A 22,606-nucleotide genomic window follows, 5' to 3' on the forward strand; every position below is an offset into this window, starting at 1 on the left:
ATCACCTAAGAACTTCCCAGAATTTGTTGACTAATTCACTAGCTAGACCCAAGGCAAGATCCCTTTGCAAGTGTAAAAAATTATATGATTCTAAAAATAAGTTAAAAAAAAAAAAGGCACCTATTTATTTGGTCAGCCACGGACAAAACCATAGTTATTCTTAAACCCAAACAAAATAGAAACCAAAAAAAAAAAAAAAAGCACCCACTCCTTTCTCCCAGCACATTGCTGGTAAGCGTTTCAAAGGATCAGACTTGGGTAACTTGATCTCATGCCTTCTTTGCAGGGTAATGAATGGGAGGTCCTGAGCATCTCTGTTGGCTCACAAGGTCAGTAGAGACTCAGCAGAAGTGAGTTGAACCTGGAAAACCCAGAAAATTATGCAGAAAACAGAGTAAGTGCTCCTGCTACACATACAGGAAAACTGTAGTCGTAGGAGGTCTTTTAGGATTTTTGTGACTTTAGCCCCCAAACCTACAGTCACGTAACAAGTCGAGAATTATTAGGAACCTTGCCTGACACCTAGGGACTGTGCAGAAATAAATAGTTTTGGAACTAAAGAACAGGGGCGCCTGGCTTAGTCAGTGAAGCATGAAAATCTTGATCTCAGGCTTGGGAGTTCGAGCCCCACATTGGGTCTATAGATTACTTAAAAATAAAAACCTTAAAAAAAAAATAAAAGGAAATCCAAAGAAGTCTTAGCTCAAATTTCTGTATACCTCCTACAATGTGTCTAGTCAGTGTATATCAACTGCATACCGCCCCTGAACTAACATACAACAGTACATTTTTATATAATAACTCATTTCCTCCTTTTAAAAAAATACTGATCCTGAGATGGGGGGCAGGAAATGAAACTACTAGCTTTTAGGACATTCAAGTCCTAATTTCTCAATTTTACAAGTAAAACACAAGTTGTTCATAAAAATTTTGCCAAGTGTGACCAGATTTACTCTGAACATTATCAAAACAGTAATAAGAAAATAAGATATGCACATACAGTACAAAATCACGAGGTGTGAGACTATTTTTCATTCAGAGAGCACTTCTGACTTGGAACTGGGGTAAGGGTCAGTGGGTCTGATAAGCTCAGGATTTTGTCCTAGGTAAGAAAAGCTCCCAGCTGCAGAATTCTGAAAATCATAAAACCACCTGGTCGCAGGTAGTAAAAGATGCAAGAGATTGTTCACCGAGAGCAGAGATAGGGGAGTCCCAGGGAGGCGATGCTGAGATCACGCACTGTCATTCTCTGGGTACAATGTGAAGGTGTGCAGGATGACACAGGAGATGGGACAGCGTGACTGCCCCTGCTACATTGTTCTAACAGCTTCAGAGAACATAAGTCTTTGATATGCTTTCCCAGGATCTTCCCTACACCCTAAAATCTAACCCCCCAGGAGAAAGAGGATGGCTTAGCTGTCAGGAAGGAGAACCAAGCCAGCCCATGTGCAACAGCCCCTAGTCTGGGACCGGATAGGGCAGCGAGCTGACGACCTCCCCAGCTTCGGTGACAATGGCATCATAGACCCAGCGTCGGTTGCAACGGCACTCGGGCCCGCACTTGTTGGAGTTGCACTTGGGGCAAGGGTAGAAGCACCCCAGACAGTTCTTCTCCAGGCAGTCACACAGATCGGCGTCATTACAGATCAGCCTGCCACTCTTGTCATACTTCTTCCTAACTCTGTCGAGAGAACAGAAGACAGTACCAGTGTCCCCATCAGGAAGAATGAACCATTCGCCAGCCTCCTCCATAAATCCGATCCCTTTATTCCTAGGAACCAGTACCCGAAGGATTACCCAGCCACGTTTCCAAATAGTAGATGGCAGCCTTGTCCTAGGAAACTCAGCCCACGTGCCACATTTTCCAACACAGCTGAGCTAGTCACTGATGGGACCCTTTGTTTTGCCAGCACCCTGGGGAATGTGATATTCTATTGAAACCAATCAAAAAGAAGAGCTGAATAAAAGGTTCTTCCTATAAATTCCGGCCCTCCCCCAATTTTTCTTTATAAATATAATCATTCTTGATGGGGTTTTCCCTGATAAATTACACTCTTTTCTCTTTCTACAGAAAAGCACTCTAGTGAACACGATTATAGTTTTTAACGACTCAAGACAAACATGAGAATGGTCCGTGATTATGCTGTCATCATTAACAGAAGAACACACACACACACACACACACACACACACACACACCCAGAGACACACACACACTCCTTTGGTAAGAGTGTCCAGGCGCCATGCTTCTTCTGCTCCTTTCTGATTCTGTTTGCTACCCAGCGTGGAGCGACAGGGCAGGTGACCAAGATGGCGGGCTCCCTCAGACGCTCTAGGTGAAGGCAAGAAGTTCTGTACCAGAGGGACACACCAGAGCCTACACCCCACTTGAGTCCCCACCCTTTCTGTGTCAGCCCCTACAACGTGTCCGGGAGACGAATGCTGTCACAAGAATTCTACCACCCTCTTACATTCGGGCCCTTTTGAAATAAACCTTTCAGAATTGAGCGGCTTGAAAGTCTGAGGAGGACCAAAGCGTCTCTAGACAGTTTGTATCCTTTATTAACAACTGGGAGTTTAAAAAAAGGGGAGGGGGTTGGCCCTCAGCTGGTGTGGTGAGATTATGAACTTCTCCACCCTTCATCTTGAAACAGGTGTTCACGTCTCCCCCCAGGTCCATTTAAGTAACGCTGTTCCCTCTTCTTCCCTCTCCTCACAGAGCAGGGCAGGCTGAGGAACCCTATGGAAACTTGCTGCCTGACTTTCTCACTTGGGCAGGATTTATATTTGACGCATTTCATCTGTGGGAAGAGGGCTCCCCACTCCCTCCCAAGCCCACCAGGAAATGCAGGTGTCCACAGACAGGAGCCTTAAAATCCACAATGGAAATCATAGTCTTGAAGCCATGAAATTGCCCCATCAGATTTTGTCCTTGTCCCTTTGTCTTAATCCAAATATTCTCTCGCCTTAACTCAGACACCAAGAGGCAAATGTTATCATTTTCTGCCCACCGTAGGTCATCTTTTATAAAATTCTGAATTATCATACACACAAAAGAGTGCAAAATGTACATGTACAGAAAAAGAACAATAAAGCCAACCTCCACATTCTCACCACCCAACTTAATAAAAGTTGGGTGCCTTGCCCACTGCATCTCTCAACCCTGCCTTCCAAGAGGAACCACAGCTTGTTCTTATAAAAACCATCTCCTTCTGGGCCCTGGCTGGCTCGGTCGGTAGAGCACACAACTTTTGATCTCAGGGTGCTGGGGCTTAGAGTCGTGAGTTCAAGCCCCATGTTGGGTGTAAAAAAAAAAAAAAAATTCACCTCCTGGTCCTAGCTACATTTGTGTGAATTCCCAAGCACACTGCATTTCCCTACATCGTTATCTGTGATTCAACCATGATGGTACATTCTGGTGTACCTCTATAGGAGCTTTTCTGGGATACATATCCAGGAGTGAAGATGTTAGGTCCTAAGGAAAACAGGTAATAACAGGCTTTTTAGAGTGGTTGTACCATATTACGCTCAACCCATGTCCAGTGGCTTCATCAACATTGATATCATCGGACTAAATGCTGTCTTTCTGCCTCTCATCATAATGACGAAATGCTATATTCGAATGTTTATTAGCCTTCTCTACGAAATGCCTATTCATTGAGTGGTTCATTTTTTTCTTTGAATGCGTATCTTTTTCTTGTTGACTTGTGTATATTTTGGACACTGATCTTTCAAATTATAAATAGCTTCTCCTGTCTTGTGGTTGTCTTTCATTGTTTTTAATGATCATCAAGAGATGGGCATAAATACTTAATTTTCATTTTGTCAAATTCATCAGCCTTCTCCTTCATGGGTTGCTTATACTTGGGATGTGCCAGCAACGGATATGGGAAACAAAGGCAAAAGAAAATTATTAAATTTCCTTACTGCCTACAGCCCATTGACAAGTCCTTGAAACAGGCAGAGTGACCTTCCTCTAGCAACCCAACTGCCTCCATGTTGATACTTTGCTAAGGGCAAAAGGCAATCTTAGCCCAATCCCCAGGACCCTGTTAGTCTACTTTCACATATAAAAATTCCTTTGGAAACTTCCTTTATCTCTACCACTTAAGATACGCTGGCGGTCACCCTCCAAGCATATGACCCACCAACAGACATCTGAAGGATCTCATGACTAAGGTTTTATTAGATGGTAATAAATGACCTTATCCCAACAATAGCTAGCTTCCTCAAGTCCTGAATACCTTACTTCCAAAATTCCTTAGAGACTCACTCTATCCCTAACCCCCTCCCAACTTGAAAGTATATAATGGACCTCTCCTCGTGACCACAGTATAGCTCCTTCTGCCCACAGATCCTGTCCCCGTGTTTTCTTTCTTAAAACCACCTTTGTGCACCAAAGACATCTCAAGAATTCTTTCTTGGCCATTGGCTCCAAACCCCAACATCTTTCCTACATCAGTTATCATTGTACTTATGACATATCTGTACACATTTGACACTGAATCCATTCCCACAGTTATTATTTCTCCTTCAAGTGAAAACATTTTTCTTACTTTTAATCATCTTTCTTACTGAAGCTATTACTCTAACCAAAGGGCTTCTGAAGCCTTTAAAAAAAATTGATTCCCAGCTTGGGATTATTGTCTATTTCTTAAAGTTGCTAACTTCCAAACACACAGGACGATATTATACTTTAGAAAAGAGATTTTTAAAACATAAAAAAGGGGCAACTCTTCCTTTGCCAAGAACTCGTGCGTTTTGTAATCCCACAAATCAAATGTAATAAATCATGAATCTTACTTGTATTTTACAGAAAAATACTCATTCATCTTTGACATCCGAGCTTTCTTTTTCTGCTGCCTTGTTTCAGGATTAAAGTCGGCTACCTGTGGTCCGGGGTTTTGAAACGCCAAGCATTTTAACTGCCGCTCTATCTGTTGCTATGAAACAGACAACGTATTCAGAGTAAGAACAGGATAATTTTGTTTTATGTTGTATGAAAGTAAACGTTCCATAACTTTTGCCATAATGTCATGGAAGTACAGATGTTTCACCTACAGAAATAAACAGCTTAATTTGATTTTCAAAAGATGCTGTGAATTTCCTCAAATTAGATGATTCTGAATCAAGAAATCCATGGTATAAAATTTATATAATAAATATATATATATAAGGGTACCTGGTATAAGTGAGGTAACGGTACCTAATATATATATAAGGTACTGAGTAGCTCAGTCAGTGAGCCTCTGACTCCTGATCTTAGCTTGGGACTTTCTGGATTGTTGTTGTTGTTGTTTTTAAAAAATTTTATTAATTTATTTTAGAGACAGGGAGGGGCAGAGGGAGAGGAAGAGACAGTTCTTTTTTTTTTTTTTTTTAGATTTTATTTATTTATTTGACTGACAGAGATCACAAGCAGGCAGAGAGGCAGGCAGAGAGAGAGGAGGAAGCAGGCTCCTCGCTGAGCAGAGAGCCCCATACGGGGCTCAATCCCAGAACCCTGAGATCATGACCTGAGCCAAAGGCAGAGGCTTTAACCCACTGAGCCACCCAGGCACCCCAAGAAGAGACAGTCTTAAGCAGATTCCACACTGAGCGCAGAGCCCCACACAGGGCTCAGTGTCATCACCGAGATTGTGACCTGAGCCAAGATCAAGAGTTGGATGCTTAACCGTCTGTGCCACCCAGGTGCCCCTCAACCTGGGTATTGATGAGTATGTTGTATTGATGTTGTATTGTTGCAAGTTCAAGCCCCATGTTGGGCTTCATTCTGGGCATGGGGCCTACTTTAAAACAAATACATATAAATATATATTTAGGCTTAAAAATATAAATATATATAAATATATAATATATACAAATATACATATACAATATTAAAAACAACCAAGCAGGGACACCTGGGTGGCTCAGTGGGTTAAAGCCTCTGCCTTCAGCTCAGGTCATGATCCCAGGGTCCCCGCATCGGGCTCTCTTCTCAGCAGGGAGCCTGCTTCCCACCCCATCCCCTAACCCCCGCCCCCACCACCTGTCTCTCTGCCTACTTGTGATCTCTGTCTGTCAAATAAATAAACAAAGTCTTAAAAAAAAAAAAAAAAACCAAGCTGGAACAGAATTCCCTTTATACTTGCAAAATACCAGTTGGCTTCTGAAATCTGATGGGGATGAAAGTCCCAATTAGCGTTTATGGAGGACAGGAACAAGGGAGTAAAACCTTTCTGCAGCTGTTGGCTGGACATTCTCAGGTGGATTGTCTGAAATGTCTCAAGGCACAGTGAGAATCCAGGGGGCACACAGCCCCCTCCCCCGCCCCTGCCTTGGGTGTTCTGAGGTTCAGTTTCAGAACAATCACACCCCTGGGCGTGTAGACCCATCAGGGCTTTGCAGCTACCTGAAAGCTCTACTCTCAGTAAAAGCCAGATTTGAAAAGGAGAATTTTCCCAGAATGGCTTTCAAGAGCGTTAGTGGAACATTTCAAAAGACTTGACCTGGAGACATTTGCCATTGGAAAAGAAAGGGAGCTTAATGGAGAAGACAAGCCGCAAAGTAAACCCTGATAACTTATTTTAAAACTGTAGCACATGTATCAGGAGGGAAAGGAAGGTTCTTCTGAAAGATTTTAGAAGAATATAATCTGAAGGGCCCCCAAACACACAGGCTGACATACAAATGAAATACGTCACCTGGAAACAAAAGGGAAACTTTTAAAGTGTGAATTTCAGTGTAACAGATTAGTAACAGAATCTCAGCCTCATATGCTATTTAGCTTAATAATAGTCCAGGCTGTCCAAAATAATATAAATACATTTCTTTAAATTTTCACCTTGGTGTTGGGGGGGGCGGTGGGGGTAATAAACTTAACCTTAGGAGACAATTCAACTTTGTACCGTCTGTTACCATTCTCGGTTCCCATGGCAAAAGTTCAGGAACAGAGAGACACGAGGGTAAGCCTTTCTGTGTCCAGATCTTGGCTCTGCCACTTGCTAGTGGTCAGCCTTGAGCAAGCTCTTACTTCTCTCAGACTTAGTGTCCCCTTTTTGCAAAATGGGGTAACAGGATTATCTTGGGAGAAGGATTTGGTGGATTAATATATGCAAAGATTTAGAATTACAGGGCGCCTGCGTGGCTCAGTCAGTTGAGTGCCTGCCTTGGGCTCAGGCCATGATCTCAGACTCCTGGGTTCGAATCCTATGTGGAGCTCCCTGCTCAGCGGGGAGTCTGCTTCTCCTTCTGCGTCTGCTCCTCCCGCCCCTGCTCAAGCTCACGCTCTCTCTCCTTCGAATAAATATTAAATCTTTAAAAACACAGGGGAGAAAAGTTAGGTTTTTTTAAAAAAATAAAAACACTGGACCCTATAAAAACACTATATTCTCCACAAATATTCTTCTCCAGGGGCAGGATTTTACTGCACAGAACACTGGGCTATAAAATCAAGGGAGGTGAGTGACAGAGAGAAGATGTGTGAAGTGTGACCAGCCCTGCCAGGAGAAGAGTGAAAAGTAGTAGGGGGGTAGGGGAGCCCCATCATCACAGAGCAGCAGAGAACCTTCCCCGTGAAATCCTGAGGGGACCCACATTCCACCCAAGTCCAGGCTCACCTCAGAGATCCCCAAGTTGAGCCCTCTCCAAATACCATGAACCCCTAAGATCCATTTGCCATACCAGTTGCTTTTGTCCAATCTGACAGTTTTTCTCAGGAGAACTTTGACCTGTGTGTCCCTCGTGAGTGGAACTGTTTTTGTCTGGTTGTTCATTCATTTCTGTTCACTGAAAAAAATTAACCGGAGGGGGCAGGTCGGGTAGAGGGGAAGTAGGACGTATTAATATCATATGTCCGCGGTAACTTCATCCTATAACTTTCTGGCTCTTTCCCTGTAGCTTTCTCTCTTGCAAAGCCAGGTTTCCTGAAAAAGCCATCAGCCCTCCTGGTTGCTTTTTTGCCACTCACTCTTAGATCTGGCATACCCAGCTCCCTCCCAACCCCGCCCTGCTCACACAACCACTTGACTGACATTCTTCTCTTCTGGGTGTCCCAGGAGCAAATCAAACGTACCTTTTACAGTTCTTGGCATTGAAGACCTTGCTGGAACAGGCAACACAGGGACCATCCACTTCTCTTGAAGAGGAGTATGAATTCTTAGACCTCTGTTCTTTCCCCCTTATGCTCAGTCCCTTGAAAAAAAGGAAGATGCACTGATGTCCTACATCCCCGGTAACACTGTGAAAATCTTATCCACTCCGGTGGTTTCGGTGTCACCCTTTTGCAGAGAGAGTTTCCCAGGGGGTCTCAAAAATCCCTGACCTCCTCACTCACATTTTCTGACAAATTTCTAGTACAATGGGAGCTCAAGGGAAGGCATCGATTTTCCATAAAACCCAGCTGCAGACACGCCTGGAATTTACTTTGTTGTACACACAGGACACCAAGACGTGTGTGTGACTCACGTGAGGTCAGCACAAGATGCTAATCTCAAATTCACGGCCCAGGCTGCTCTGCAGTGCTCTCTCAGAAAGGACCAAGACCCACAGCCCTCTGATATTCTTCTCCCATATCCGCTACTGGTGCCGTCCTCAGGGCACTGTTTCTACCAAAGGAGCCTGAGTTGTGATTTACCAAGGAGGCCTGGGTCATATGGTGCCCCACTTGCCTGTCCGCTTGACGTTCCTTCTCTGTACTCCCAGGTTTGGGTCAGTCGACATTGACCGCCCACTCTCCAGTTTCCAGTATTAGGTCAAGAAGCTGATTTTTCTGGCTAAAATTAACAAGTCAGGAAATGACAGGTGTTGGCGAGGATGCGGAAAAAAGGGGAACCCTCCTACACTGTTGGTGGGAATGCAAGCTGGTGCAGCCACTCTGGAAAACAGCATGGAGGTTCCTCAGAGAGTTGAAAATGGAGCTACCCTATGACCCAGCAATTGTACTACTGGGTATTTACCCTAAAGATAAAAATGTAGTGATCTGAAGGGGCACATGCACCCGAATGTTTATAGCGGCAATGTCCACAATAGCCAAACTATGGAAAGAACCTAGATGTCCATCAACAGATGAATGCATAAAGAAGAAGTTTTATACACACACACACACACACACACACACACACACAGGAATACTAAGCAGCCATCAAAAAATAAAATCTTGGGGGCACCTGGGTGGCTCAGTGGGTTAGGCCGCTGCCTTTGGCTCACGTCTTGATCTCAGGGTCTGCTCAGCAGGGAGCCTGCTTCCTCCTCTCTCTCTCTGCCTGCCTCTGCCTGCTTGTGATCTCTCTCTGTCAAATAAATAAATAAAATCTTAAAAAAAAAATCAACTTGCCATTTCCAATGACATACATGGAACTAGAGGGTATTATGCTCAGCAAAGTAAGTCAGTCAGAGAAAGACAATTATCATATGATCTCACGGATATGACGAATTTGAGAAGCAAGACAGAGGATCATAGGGGAGGGAGGGAAGAATGAGATAAGACGAAACCAGAGAGGGAGACAAGAGAGGGAGACAAACCATAAGAGACTCTTAATCTCAGGGAACAAACTGAGGGTTGCTGGAGGGGAGGGGTGTGGAGGGATGGGGTGGCTGGGGATGGACACTGGGGAGTGTATACGTGCTATGGTGAGCGCTGTGAATTTTGTAAGACTGATGAATCACAGACCTGTACCCCTGAAACAAATAATACAATATATGTTAATAAAAAAAGAAGAAGAAGAAAAGGAAGCTGATTTTTCTTTCCTAGCATCCCTAACATTGATTTTCCTTGTCTTCTGCATGGCACAAAATCCACCCTCCAGATAGGATAGTAGAATTAACATTACTTACCCTTGACAAGGACAGCCTTAATGTTCCTGTCAGCTGGACAAAACCCCAGCCCAGGCTTCTCTTCTTGACTCTTGGCCCTGACCTCCTTTTCCTTAGAGCTTTTACTTGAGAAGACTCATCCCTGAGAATTCTTTCTCTGTCCCATTGAGATGTAAATCTTCTTTGAGCCTCTTGGCAGGTTTACAACCCAGGAATGTCTTCCTCAAAGATGAGGAGGCGTCCCTTTCTAATGTAATCCGTCAGAAAAATGGCGCCTACGTTCACCAGTCTCTGTGGGAAAGGCAGAAGCCTAACTTGCTAATTGGTGGGTGCCAATTAGCACACACAGGTGGCTTAATCACAGAGAACAACATTTGCAAACTCGGGAACAACTCCATGTGCTCCACACGTCCCATGATCTATCTCCCTCAAGTCCCTCAGCATTTTCCTTCCTTATTTTGTTTCACGCTGAGTTCACACGGACTTCCGGTCCCCCCAACCCCCATCATCACTGCCTTGAATAGAGTCTTCTTTGACAAAAGTTTAACTTTGTCTGGTGCAGTTGTGACTTTGATGACCGCCCGTGCCATTTCACATCTGATCAGCCAAACATTCTTGGGGAGCATTTTCCAATATGTCTAGAGATAAAATCACAGGGGGCTGTTTGAAGAATTGGAAATCCCCTGTTCAAGAGGATTTCAAATTGTCTCCAATGTGACCTCTGTCTCGACTTCCTAATTAAGCTCTCTTTTCTAGCTTAACTCTTAACTCAGGCAAAACACCTGGTGGGCAAGGTGCCTCCTGATGGGAACAATACTACCTCCGTGAGCCAGGAAGACCCTGTGACTGACCCCAAGACAATGACACACTTGACCTCTACTGCCCACGTGCTCTTACCCACTAACCTTTGTCCCCCATTTTCCTCCTATAAAACTAAAAGTATCTCTAGCACTTTGGAGATGGGCTTTGGGATGTTCATCCACTGTCTTCCCGGGGTTTGCCTCATGGAAATAAATCCTTTCTTGTTGGACCACCACCCGTCTCTCTCAACTTTGTACTTGGTCAGCGGACAGTGGCCAAACCTGGTCTGTTTGGGAACCCCAGAGTCACCTCTAGGGCCCAGTTACCCTGTCAAATTCCAGGCCTGGGGTTATAATGTGCAGAGGAGAATCTTGGTAATCTGTATAATTAATGAGCCCCACAGGTGAATCCTCTCCCTAAGCCATGATGGGAGAAGATAGGCTAGGGAAAGTCGGTAGAATTTTCTGCATCCAATCTTGTCATCTGATCCTAAAAGTATTATCTGTGTTTTCTTCCTACACTCAAACGCATCTGAACCATTGTAGTTGTGTTAATATTCCTAAATCAGATATTTCTTTATCTCATTCCTATTAGAAGGTCTCAGTGACTTCCTTCTGCTAATAATATCCCACAAGCTCAACAAGGCAGAGAAGGTCCCTCATGGCTACCCCCAACCCATCTGCCTAGGCTCAGCTTCCCTCACACCTCCTCTCGGGCCAACCTTATGGGACCTCAGCACTCCCATTAACAAACACACCTCCCATCTCTTACCTAACTCAGCCCTCGGCCTTTGAACCTTCACCTGAGTTCCAGGAAGCCTCTAGAAACCTCCCCTCCCTCTCTAGTCCTTGAAGGCCCCTCTTCCCTGGGGCTCTCTTTGGTGGTTCCTCAAGAAAATTCCTCCTCAAAGGGACCCTAAACACTCTACCATGTTCATGTAATACATTTTCCTCATTGTGGAAATACATACGACCTTATGACCATCTTTGCAATCTAGAATTTTTCCTAAGACAGCATCCATGTAACCACAAGGGGAGAAATGAATATCTTATGAAAACCTTCCACCTGAGAGGCTTTTTATTTAAGTCCTCTCTGGAATACAGTTCTCCACAAATAGGTTTGTGGGGGATGGATCTTGCCCCTTTATATTCCAAATAAATCAAAAGGAAATTATAATCGAATTTCACTGGGGACTGAAATTTAATTGGATTTTATTATAAGCCCAAATTATCTGTCCCACAAAAAATTAGTAATGAAAATGTGCAGAATTCCCCCCCATTTTTCCCTGCTTAGCTTAGCCCCCTTAGCAAGACAGGGGTTCTTAACCGGAGAAGGAATGCAGGGCCCTTGATCTTGGATGAGGAAAGCATACGGTGCATGCTTCTTCCAACTAACCTCTAACTGAAATTCTGGCATTTCCTTCTATTATAAAAGGCAGACAACAAATAAAAACAATGCTAGCAGGACTTGTGAATTTCTTGCCTGAGAAAACGCAGATGTTTTCATCACCCATTAGAGCTGCTGTAGATCTATTTCAAAATGTTATTTACACTTCTCACTTCTTCAGAATGATGGTAGCTCTTAGGCCCGCTGCTCAGATGTATTTGATATGTTAATAATGAAACACATGCATTACTGCCACAGATTGTTTCTAACCTTTGGTAAGTGTATTTCCAGATAATTGGTTTCCTTTGCAACCTTACAGATTTTATTCCCTATGCTTGAAAATAGCATCCCTGGGGCGCCTGGCTGGCTTAGTCAAGGAGGTTCTTGATCTTGGGGTCATGAGTTTGAGCCTCATGTGGGGTGGAGAGATAATGTATTTATTTTTTTTAAGATTTTTTATTTATTTATCCACTTGACAGTGAGAGAGATCATAAGCAGGCAGAGAGGCAGGGAGGGGTGAGGGGGAAGCAGGTTCTCCGCCGAGCAGAGAACGTGATGCAGGACTCAATCCCAGGACCCTGAGATCATGACCTGAGCTGAAGGCAGAGGCTCAACCCACTGAGCCACCCAGGCACCCTGAGAGATAATTTAAATAAATAAAAAAATTTTAAAAAAACATTTAAAAAGGGCACCTGGGTGGCTCAGTGGTTGAGGGTCTGCCTTCGTTCAACTCAGGTTGTGATCAAGTCCCTCACTAGGCTCCCTGCTCAAGGGAAAGTCTCCTTCTCCTTCTCCCTTTGGCCCTCCCCATGCTCCTGTTCTCTCTCTCTCTCTCTCAAATAAATACGTTCTTAAAAAAATAATTAAAAAATAAAAACATTATTCTAAACAAACGAACATTCTCAGAAATTGTCCATAGATGTCACAGTTGATCAAAGGGGTCCAGGACACAAAAGTAACATGAAGAACCCTTGCAGAGATGCAGGGAGCCCCCCTGCCCCAACTTCCACTGATTATAGAGTCAAAAAACCCCCACAGATTCTGGCCACAGAAGAGGCTCATCTTCAAGCCCAGGGTCGGCAGCAGCATGGTCTAGCCTAGGTTCCTGCAGTCAATAGAACACAAAGTAAAGGACGTCAGTTTGACCAGCTCTGTATTTTGTCCTAACAGTACATCTGAATGCATCTGAAAGAACCGAAATACAGCCTAGCACAAAAAGAAGAGGCTCCCCTTGGGGCTGGGGTGGCATAGACTCTGGGAGCAGGGCTCCTACAAGCAGGGCCCAAGGATGAGACAACTCTTTAGTAGCAGGCTTGGGCTGGAATGGGAATCCACTGAGTCACTAAGAACATCAGGTAGAGTAGCAGACATTTTTTTCTTCATAGCAAGCTGGACTTCCTGGGGGAGGCAGTTCACCGGGAATACAAGTTCTGTAATTCACCAGATCAGGGACCTTGAGAAGCTCTGGAGTTCTATGAGGTCTTTAGCTCCAGAAGTAGTCTTGATACCTTTCCTTATCACCGCCACCGCCCGCCCCCCACCTCCAGCAAGCCTGGAACAAGTACACAAGGCTCAGTAGATACCTCATGAATATTACGCTAGTGGATGCCAATGATTAGAGACCTACTATGTGTCAGGCATGGAGCTAAACATCCTACGTGTACTACTTCATTCAATTCCACGACAGCTGTGAATTAGATGATATCTCTATCGTTCAGACGACCAAACTGAGTCCCAGAAAGTTCCTTCTGGCCCCGTAGGTACACGTAGGCTACATGAGTTTGAAACCCAGATCTGTCTGGCTCCCTAGATGAAACTTTTTTCAGAGGGTTACACAGCGTTAAGGTTTGCTTTAATGATGGCCATCATGTCTACACAGGACGATGCCAAAGAAGGGGATGCAGTTCATGCCAGCCACACAGAGCCTTTCCAAAGAGAAACGTGGAGAAGGAATAAGGGAGGATATACGTCATAGAGCTTCTCAAAGTTGCCCCCACATCTCAAAGGGTGAGCTGAGAAAAGACTCCCACCTTAGGCACAGGAGCCCCACCTGATTTCAGGATGGAATTCTGAAGGCAGCACAAAAGAAGAAGGCCCTGAGGGGTGCCTGGCTGGCTCAGTCAGGAGAACATGCTCCGCTTGACCTTGCGGTCGTGGGTTCTGAGTGTAGAGGTGAAGGAGAAGGAGCAGGACGAGGAGGAGGAGGAGAAGAAGAGGAAGAAGAAGAAAGTCACGTGCCAACAAAATTACCTTGAAAATGCCTTCAGAAAATGCTACATAGGGAATAGATTGACCACAAATGAAGTAGTTGGCTTTTGCCAAGGAGCCTTCACAGATAAACTGTTGACCTTTAAACCTCAGAATCACATCCCCTGTCAAGCTGCTCGCTCTGCAGGGGCTTCGGGTACCGGGTCACTTCAGAAACAGCTCTGGGTCAGGGTCACTTTCCCGTTCACTCTGGGGCACCAGTCACGGATGAGAACAAGGGCAAAATGGCTCATGCTTATGAAGCCCCCACCCCCGGCACCATACAGCTGGATTTTTGAGGGCTGATTATATCTTGCATAAGGTGGAAAAAGTATTTTTTTTGACTTTTATCTCTAATGACACTAGCAGATTATCAAAGCAAAGAAAAACCTGCATTTACATCCTCGCTGAAAAGTTGGCCTCTGCTTTTATTCAGGAGCTGATAAAAAGCCATTGATTCTGAGACACTCTCTGTAAGACACTCTGCAGAAAAGATTTAGAAAAGACTCCATGTTGACATCCACGGGCAACATTCAAATGCATCATGCAGTAGTGACTTCATGGAAAAGTTTTCATGAAAATGTGTGAATCAAAGAGCAGATTTAAGCTGTTTTAATCCCATCCGGTCTCCAGCCTTAGTTTCCTCTACTTGCTAAAAATGACAGGTCACTGAGGTAATTGACGGGTGAGATGGACCCCACCAGGGACGCGGGCGGGAGAGAGAAACAGCAGTGGTGCTGCTGATCAATTAAGCCATTCCCCTGCTGCTCCCTCCCCTCAGTCAGCTGTTTTCAAAGCCACAAAACCACACAAGAACCTCCCACAAAATCTTCGTGGCTATTTGTCTCTAAGAATGAATGGTAATTTGCATCCAAGCCTTTGGGAGTGCTCTTAAACAATGTAAATGCTTTAGAAACAGCTTGATTTATGAAATAGAAGTATATATCCTATGCTGTATTTTCTCTCTCTCTCTCTCCACCTCCCCCCCCCCCACACACACACCCTTCTGTGGCTCAGTGTAAAATAATGTGAAAACAGGGATAAGAGGGATGCCTGGGTGGCTCAGTCAGTGAAGTGTCTGATTCTTGATTTTGGCTCAGATCATGATCTCCAGGTCATGAGATGGAGACCCGTGTCTGGCTTCATGCTGGGCAGGGAATCTGCTTGAGATTCTCTCCCTTTGTCTCTCCTCAGCTTTCTATCTCCCTTGCCCCGCCAAAAAAAAAAAAATAAATAAAAAATAAAAAGTGAAAACAAGTATCCTGTATTTAAAGTAATTTGAGGGGATGCCCAGCACAGATGGGTAAGTGACAGGAGCACAGAGTGACTGAGAGCTGTTCTTCCTGCTGCCGGAATGTGGCAATCTGCCATTGCTCTGAGACCAAACCCCCTTGCAAAACCCATCGGGGTCACTGAGCAGATCCACAGCCATGAGGGCCTCTCCCCTCACGCCTTCCTCATAACCTGGATCTCCTGAATTATATATTTTCACCGTTCCCTGCAGTTTTAAAGATTATAAAAGCCAGAAACCCGTGTGTATAGTCAGTCCTGTCAATGCAAAAGAGAGAAGGAAGGCGATTCTTTTAAGGAGATCAGAAGATTAGTCCATTTTCAGCTGTAGGGGCCAAGGGCAGGCCACCCCTAAATGGACAACTGGATCATGAACATTATTTGAGGTAAAAGCCATCAAAACCCAGCAGATTGAAGAAAAGCTCTTTATCTCCCCTGTAACTGCCTGTTTGTACTAGGAAGAGAGCAATTAACAGACACTCCCCTCTACCTAAGAAACATACCTACATAACCAGGCAACCCCTTTGTTTTCCAAACATCTCCTCTCACCTTCCTGCCAATGGTCTTCCTCCTCTTGTATCTTCAGCCGCCTGCCCCTCTCTTTAGCTCCTATAAATCTCCCATTGCCTCACTCTCTTTGGAATTCCCATGTCCATGTGAATTCTCTGTTTAAATACTACTACATTTGATTTTCTCCTGTTAATCGGTCTGCTTTCGATTTGATTCTAAGCCCAGCTAGAAGAATCTTGAAGGGTAGAGGAAATTCTTCCTTCCCTGACACAGCATTGTCCTGGTAAGTACACTTCCAACCAGTCCTCCCACATTTTAAGTGCGGAGGTTCTTTGCTCCAGACCCTGAACATTCTCTTAAGCTCATTTCTTTGCTTCCATTTTTATTTCAGTCCATGCTGCCACCAAAGGACCCCAATTCTCTTCCACTCTTAACTACAACACATTAATACGGCAATATATTTTCAGAGTCAACGTCTGGTGGCCACCTTTCGCCTCATCTCTCTCTCCCAGCCTCAGAGGGGATACGGTGTAAATGCACCCTTAGAAAAGGATCGTCTTTGCGAGGACTGATCTCCTGCCTCTGTCACCCCTTCCTAAGGACAGTTGCTCGGCAAGCCCCGTGGCCAGTAGCAGAGAGAAAGTGCACATACCTTTCTGCTGGATGAAAAAGAAGGAAGAAATCCTGGAAACAAGAGAAACTATCCTTCCTTGTTTCCTTTGTTTTGGTGAGAAACCGTAGAGCCCTCTGGGGAGAAAGCCACAAGGCCTCCAAGGTGCTCCTTTTTTAACAATGGCTGAGAGGCGGAGAGGTGGGAAGCTGGAGAGGTGGGGGCTGGTTGGTAGTGTCAACTCTCTCTTCCACTGAGAGCCTATTCTAAAATTATACCACATCAGGGAATGATCGTTCATCTGTTCCTTCTTCTGGTCTCGAGCTTTAGTTTTGACCCTACTTTTGAGTCTCATATGTTGACTTCAAATGTTCAACTAATATTAACACCAATTTCCCGCTGGCTGTAATTATAGTTCAGTGTAAATAGCACACACATCTCCACATAGACACACACACACACAGTATATAGAGAATAGAGTTTACATTATTATATTATTATATAATGTATATTATATAATTATATTAATACACTATCACTATAAAATTGTATCTCTATATTATCTTTATTATTTATATTATTTATTTTATTATATACCATATATTATTTATATAATTTATATGTAACATATTATATATAATTTATATGATACATAATTATAGCATATATAATTTATATATTGTTTCTATTACATAATCTTTATGTAATATATTTCATATTATCTATACATTTTTGAAAAGATAAATGAATAAAATAGTGTTCTTGGAAAGAATAAGCAGAGGAAAATCTTCACTTATAAGAGCCTTCAACCCATCTGGCAATGCTATAAAACCTTAAGGTTGTGCCAGGATTAAATATCTTTGATTTAAACCTCACATCCATTAAGCAACTGCTCTGTTTTTGAGATTACACAGTAAATTTTGCACATCAAAACTTAAAAATATATACATTTAAGCTAAAAAGCATATAGGAAAGAACTGCGTTGTCCCAAGAGAAAATGAAATCATGTTTATAAGTTGTGCCTAAAATACATATTAATCTCTAAATCACAGCCCCCTCACTACCGGCCTCTGCTTCGAGAGCTAGGATATTGTGCTGTGAGTCATTAAAACTACTTCATGGCGGTTTCATACCCACCCCATTCATTTGTGAATTAGAGGGTACAAACAACCATTTCATTCTTAATTACTTTTGGTACAAAGAGCAAGGAAAAGAAACAAAATCTTCAGTTAGAAGAGAGTTTGTGACCCATCCGGCAATGATACTATTCCTTATATCCGTGAAGTTACGGCTACATTTTTGAGATTGCACAGGCATTTTTGCATATAAAAAGTTTGCCATCTTGCCATTTTAGGATTGCCAATGCCATCTTGCAAATTAAGGACTGAAACACCTCAAAGCGGCTAAAAATCCCACCAGGCTTTTTTGCAATCACACCTTACAAATATATATTCTTTGGCCCACATTTGGCTTTGTTCTTACACACCCGACCGGAAAAGGGACTCCTCCCTGATTTTACCACACAAGATGAACACAAAGAACAAACACATTATGGGCCAAATGCAAGGATAGGAATCCTCTGAAAACCAGATGGCGGAAAGTCTTTTAAAGAATAAGGATTTTCACCAACCCAAAGTCCCAACTGAAAATTAAAAAAATATATATATATATGTACATATATATATATTTTTAATTATATGTACATATATATATATATATATTTTTAATTTTCAGTTGGGACTTTGGGTTGGTGAAAATCCTTATTCTTTAAAAGAATATATATATATACATATATATATATATGTATATACATATGTATATATGTATATACATATATATATATATATATATATATATATATATATATAGTTCTAAGAAAGAAAAGTGAACCAGAGGATTGAAAATTATTGCTTCCTCTTAGTTCTTCAACTTAAGAAGGAAAACAAATCATACAAAATAATTATCCTGTATGATTTCCAAGTTTCTCCCGCAAAATCTACTAGCTATTCAGACTAATGGCTCAACTGGCAAATCTTCAGAACTTTACATCATGTTTTCAAAAAGATAAACATTTAATCATAAAAGTTGGAGTATTTTTTAAAGTTAATAATATCTTGCAAATTTGCAACTCCTGAATTTATTGCAATTTTTTTTTTAAGTAGGCTCTATGCCCGGCATGGGGCTTAAACTCGTGACACTGAGATCAAGACTTGTATCTCCACAGACTGAGCCAGCCAGGCATCCCATTAGTGCAATTTCAACATGACTTCTGCTAAGAAAATATTACTTTTTTTCCCTTTAGATAATGCTCAGGGTTTTGGGAGTAGAAATGGAAGGTAAAATAAAACTGGTTGCTTTTTTTGAATGAAGGATTCACATACTAAAACTCCCCTCAGTTCACATACTAATTCCCGTTTGTGAGTTGTACTACCTTATTATAGTAATTTGTAGCTAGCTGCATGTTAATGTGAAATATACACTGTATTTTACAAGCAACACGGCTCATAAGCTTATTTCTTGTAGTATCTTTTATTGTTGCAAAATATTGGAATGCCTATTTGTAGGCATGGGATACAATGCATCTGTGAGAAAAGAGTGAGGAAGATGTATTCTTATGCAGGGATATATATGCATATATCCCTATGCAAGGATATAGAGTGATTACAGACTATAATAATTAATGAAAATGACAGAGTACGGTAGAATATCTACCCTCCATGTACCTATGCTCTACTAGTATAATACATAAGGATATGAGACAAGTTGTTACTTGTAGCCAAATAATTCCAGTCAACTCAATCTGATGTAGGGCGTGGCTTGGGAAATAATTAAAAAAGCCACCGGCTCTGAGAGTCGTCAGCATCTAGGGAAGGGCTGCCATGGGAAAGGTTACAGCTTTATCTGGCTAAATGTGTTAGCATCCTCAGCAGCTACCGAACAACCTCTCATGGGTTTGTTAGCCAACTAATGAAAAAAAAAACCCAATTGAGAATAATTCTTATTGTCTGGGCACTATCGTGGTAGGTTCACTGTGGCTGGTGTTTGATTAAGTAAGGTGCTGTTACGCTATGAAACCGTGATGGGTTGTGCTTTTGAAAAGGAATCACCCAGGAGGTCCAGTGAGTGCATGGAACTCATAACCTGAGCCAGAAGCCATGGCCCCCTCTCCCCAGGTGGGGAGGGTGGGAAGTGGTTATCCATTACTGCTACTCACCCCATCATTCACTCAGCAGGCTTTGATTAAATACCTGTCATCGGTCAGGAACTGTGTGCAAGATAGCAACACCATTAAGACATGGCTCCTCTCCAGAGAGCTCACAAGTCTAGAAGGAGATATGTAATCAAAGACATACTACATGTGCATCACGATTGCTCAGGACACTGGGTGTTGGGGGGGGGCAGGGGAGGGATTGAAGAGACACATGGCTTACCCTGGGGAGGGAGATGTCAAGGAGGGCTTCCGAGAAGAGGTGGCCATTGAGTGAATCTTGAAAAATGAATAGGGAAGGGGAACATGGGTGGCTCAGTCGGTTGGGTGGCTGTCTTCAGCTCAGATCATGATCCCAGGGTCCTGGGATGGAGCCCTGCTCTCTGCTCCATGGGGAGTCTGCTGCTCCCTCTCTCTCTGCCTGACTCTCTGCCTACTTGTGATCTCTCTCTGTCAAATAAATAAAATCTTAAAAAAAAAAAAAAAGAGAGAGAGAGAGAAAGAAAAGAAAAGAAAAAAAGAAAAATGAACAGGGAAAACCAGGCAGAGAGAGGGCATTCTAAGCAGATGGAACTGCTTGGAGCAGGAGCTAAATGTAGGAGAAGTCTATGTTTTCTGGAAGGGTCCAGTGGGAGGTGGAGTAGTTATCTGGGCTATGATAAGGCTGAAACCTTATCAGTAGGATCTGTGTATTTATACAGACTCTAATAAATGTCTTTCCCAAGATGAAACTGGAGGGGTTGGCAGGCAGAAGGGAAGGGAAAAGAAAGGAATCGGGGCATGTACGTAGTTCCAAGAGCTCTAGGAGTTCTGTTCTGGGAAACTAGGAAATGATTTTACACCTTTTTTTTTTTTTTAACCCGAACAGAGATCAATGTAAGTTTATATCATGTGCAAGTGAATCATTTTTTTTCCAAAAGATCATTTTACTGTTATTAGTGTTAAACTGACTACTATGACTATATATTTACCATTGCTATTAGTGTAACTATTAGGTAAATATTGCTGTGCTAATTTCAGGTGCTAATGTCATAGAACCTGTATTACTTCACGGACTACTTCCTATTCTCCAGACAGTTTGTATTTACCATACCTCAAATTGTTTCTATTCTTTTCTTTTCTAGAAATGCCTTCCCGTCATGCCTTAAAAAGATAATAGACATACGTAGAGCGTAAAACAGCTCTAAAATAGGCAACTTAGCATCTTGTATTAATTGCTGGGTTAGAGAGTGACTAGGTCGGGAGAGTAAAAATTTAACAATTTTGGGGATGCCTGGATGGCTCAGTTGGTTAAGCAACCGACTTGGTCTTGGCTTAGGATAGTGAGATGAAGCCCTGTGCTGAGCCCTTTGTCATGCTCCAAGCTCCACCTGGAACCTGCTGGAGATCTTTTCCACCTCCCTCTCCCTCTGCCCCACCTCCTGCTTTTACTCTCTCTCTTTCTAAAATAAATAAACAAAATCTTTTTTTAAAAAGATTTTATTTATTTATTTGACAGAGAGAGATCACAAGTAGACAGAGAGGCAGGCAGAGAGAGAGAGGGAAGCAGGCTCCCCGCTGAGCAGAGAGCCCGATGAGGGTCTCGATCCCAGGACCCTGAGATCATGACTTGAGCTGAAGGCAGCAGCTTAACCCACTGAGCCACCCAGGGGCCCCCAAAATCTTCTTTAAAAAAAATGTAACAATGTCATTATCAAACGCAGTTATGTAATACAAGGTAGCCATTAAAATGATACAGTGGAAAGGTACTTGTTGGCAGGAAGAAAGATACAGTGTGATTCATTTCAAAATGAAAATCTAGAAGGTATTTCTTTTTTCCTAGAGACGATTTTGGTAAATCACATTTTCTAGGAGTTTAACCATTTTTCCAGATTTTCAAAGTTATTGACATAAATTTGTTCAAAACATCATTATGTTTTCTTTTATGTCTGAAGTATCTGTAGTTATGTCTTCCTTTTTATTCCTATTGCTATATCATGCCTACTCTCTTAAACATTTCTCATCCTGTTAAAGGAAAATCTTCCTTCCTTCCTCCCTCTTTCTTTTTTCTTTCCTCTTCTTTTTCTTTCTTTCTTTCTACATTTCTAAATTTCTGTCTGTCTGTCTCATCCTTCCTTCCTTCCTTCTTTTCATTCATTCATTCATTTCATTCTTAATTATTTTTTCTCTTTTATTCTTTCTATTTGGGGTATGTTTGTGTTATTTTTCTATTGTCTTAAGATGTATGCTTACCTTGTTAGTTCTCATTCCTTTTTTTTCCCTAATAAAAGCATTTGTGGATGTATATCTCATTAGGTCTGCTTCTGCCAGGTCAATTTATTTCTTATCTTTTTCTCTCCTTTTATTTCTTTTGAGTCCTGCGTATAATTTGATCTCTGCTTTCAAAGAAGAAATGTTTTCTGAACTATTTATTCCATGTCGAAGTTTGTTCCTATTTTCTTTGTCTTTCTGGTATATTTCTTCTCCCATGTGTTCTTTATCAGTTATTTGTTATTTATCTTCCAGTGCCTCTGTGGAGGTACCATACGGATCTTTTCAGATTATCTGGAATCTCTGCATGGAGGCCATTCATTCTGGCTATTTGATGAAGGAGAACGGGAAGAGGGACAGAGGGACTGGGGAGATGAACCCGGGGGGGAACGTAACGGGAGAGGTATATTCACTTGGAAATTTTCCCACCGACCCCTTCTTGGGCATAAGGCTCTATACGTACTCCTGGCTTATAGTTAAGCTTGGAATGCCCCTGGTCCTATCACTGA

General features: G+C 42.6%; 1 protein-coding gene and 1 long non-coding RNA gene across 11 annotated transcripts in view; one reads left to right on the top strand and one right to left on the bottom strand.

Moving 5' to 3' along the window:
* On the bottom strand, window positions 1-16,804 carry ARL14EPL (ADP ribosylation factor like GTPase 14 effector protein like). Of its 4 annotated transcripts, none has more exons than XM_045069285.1 (5): window positions 16,682-16,804; window positions 8,057-8,175; window positions 7,602-7,770; window positions 4,804-4,943; window positions 1-1,681 (listed from the first exon to the last, which is right to left on the bottom strand). In XM_045069285.1, exons 3-5 carry the CDS (start codon window positions 7,755-7,757, stop codon window positions 1,459-1,461), a joined length of 519 nt encoding a protein of 172 aa, XP_044925220.1. In that variant the 5' UTR covers window positions 7,758-7,770; window positions 8,057-8,175; window positions 16,682-16,804; the 3' UTR covers window positions 1-1,458. The 4 variants fall into 4 exon arrangements, with proteins under 4 accessions (XP_044925220.1, XP_044925221.1, XP_004759131.1 ...); XM_045069286.1 differs by lacking the exon at window positions 16,682-16,804 and adding an exon at window positions 9,150-9,207; XM_004759074.3 differs by having other exon boundaries at window positions 5-1,681; window positions 7,666-7,770.
* Window positions 16,067-22,606, top strand: part of LOC106006512 — a 23,822-nt gene continuing 17,282 nt past the window's right edge. For 5 of the 7 annotated variants that reach the window (XR_006603409.1, XR_006603410.1, XR_006603408.1 and 2 more), the window contains exon 1: window positions 16,067-16,312. This is a non-coding gene — a long non-coding RNA (uncharacterized LOC106006512). Of the gene's footprint in view, window positions 16,313-16,420; window positions 16,757-22,606 lie in introns of all 7 variants that reach the window. The other 2 variants (XR_001180608.2, XR_001180610.2) reach the window with 2 other exon arrangements.

This window comes from Mustela putorius, unplaced genomic scaffold (genome assembly GCF_011764305.1).
Source record: "Mustela putorius furo isolate JIRA1106 unplaced genomic scaffold, ASM1176430v1.1 tig00003923_pilon_pilon_pilon, whole genome shotgun sequence".
NCBI lineage: Eukaryota > Metazoa > Chordata > Mammalia > Carnivora > Mustelidae > Mustela > Mustela putorius.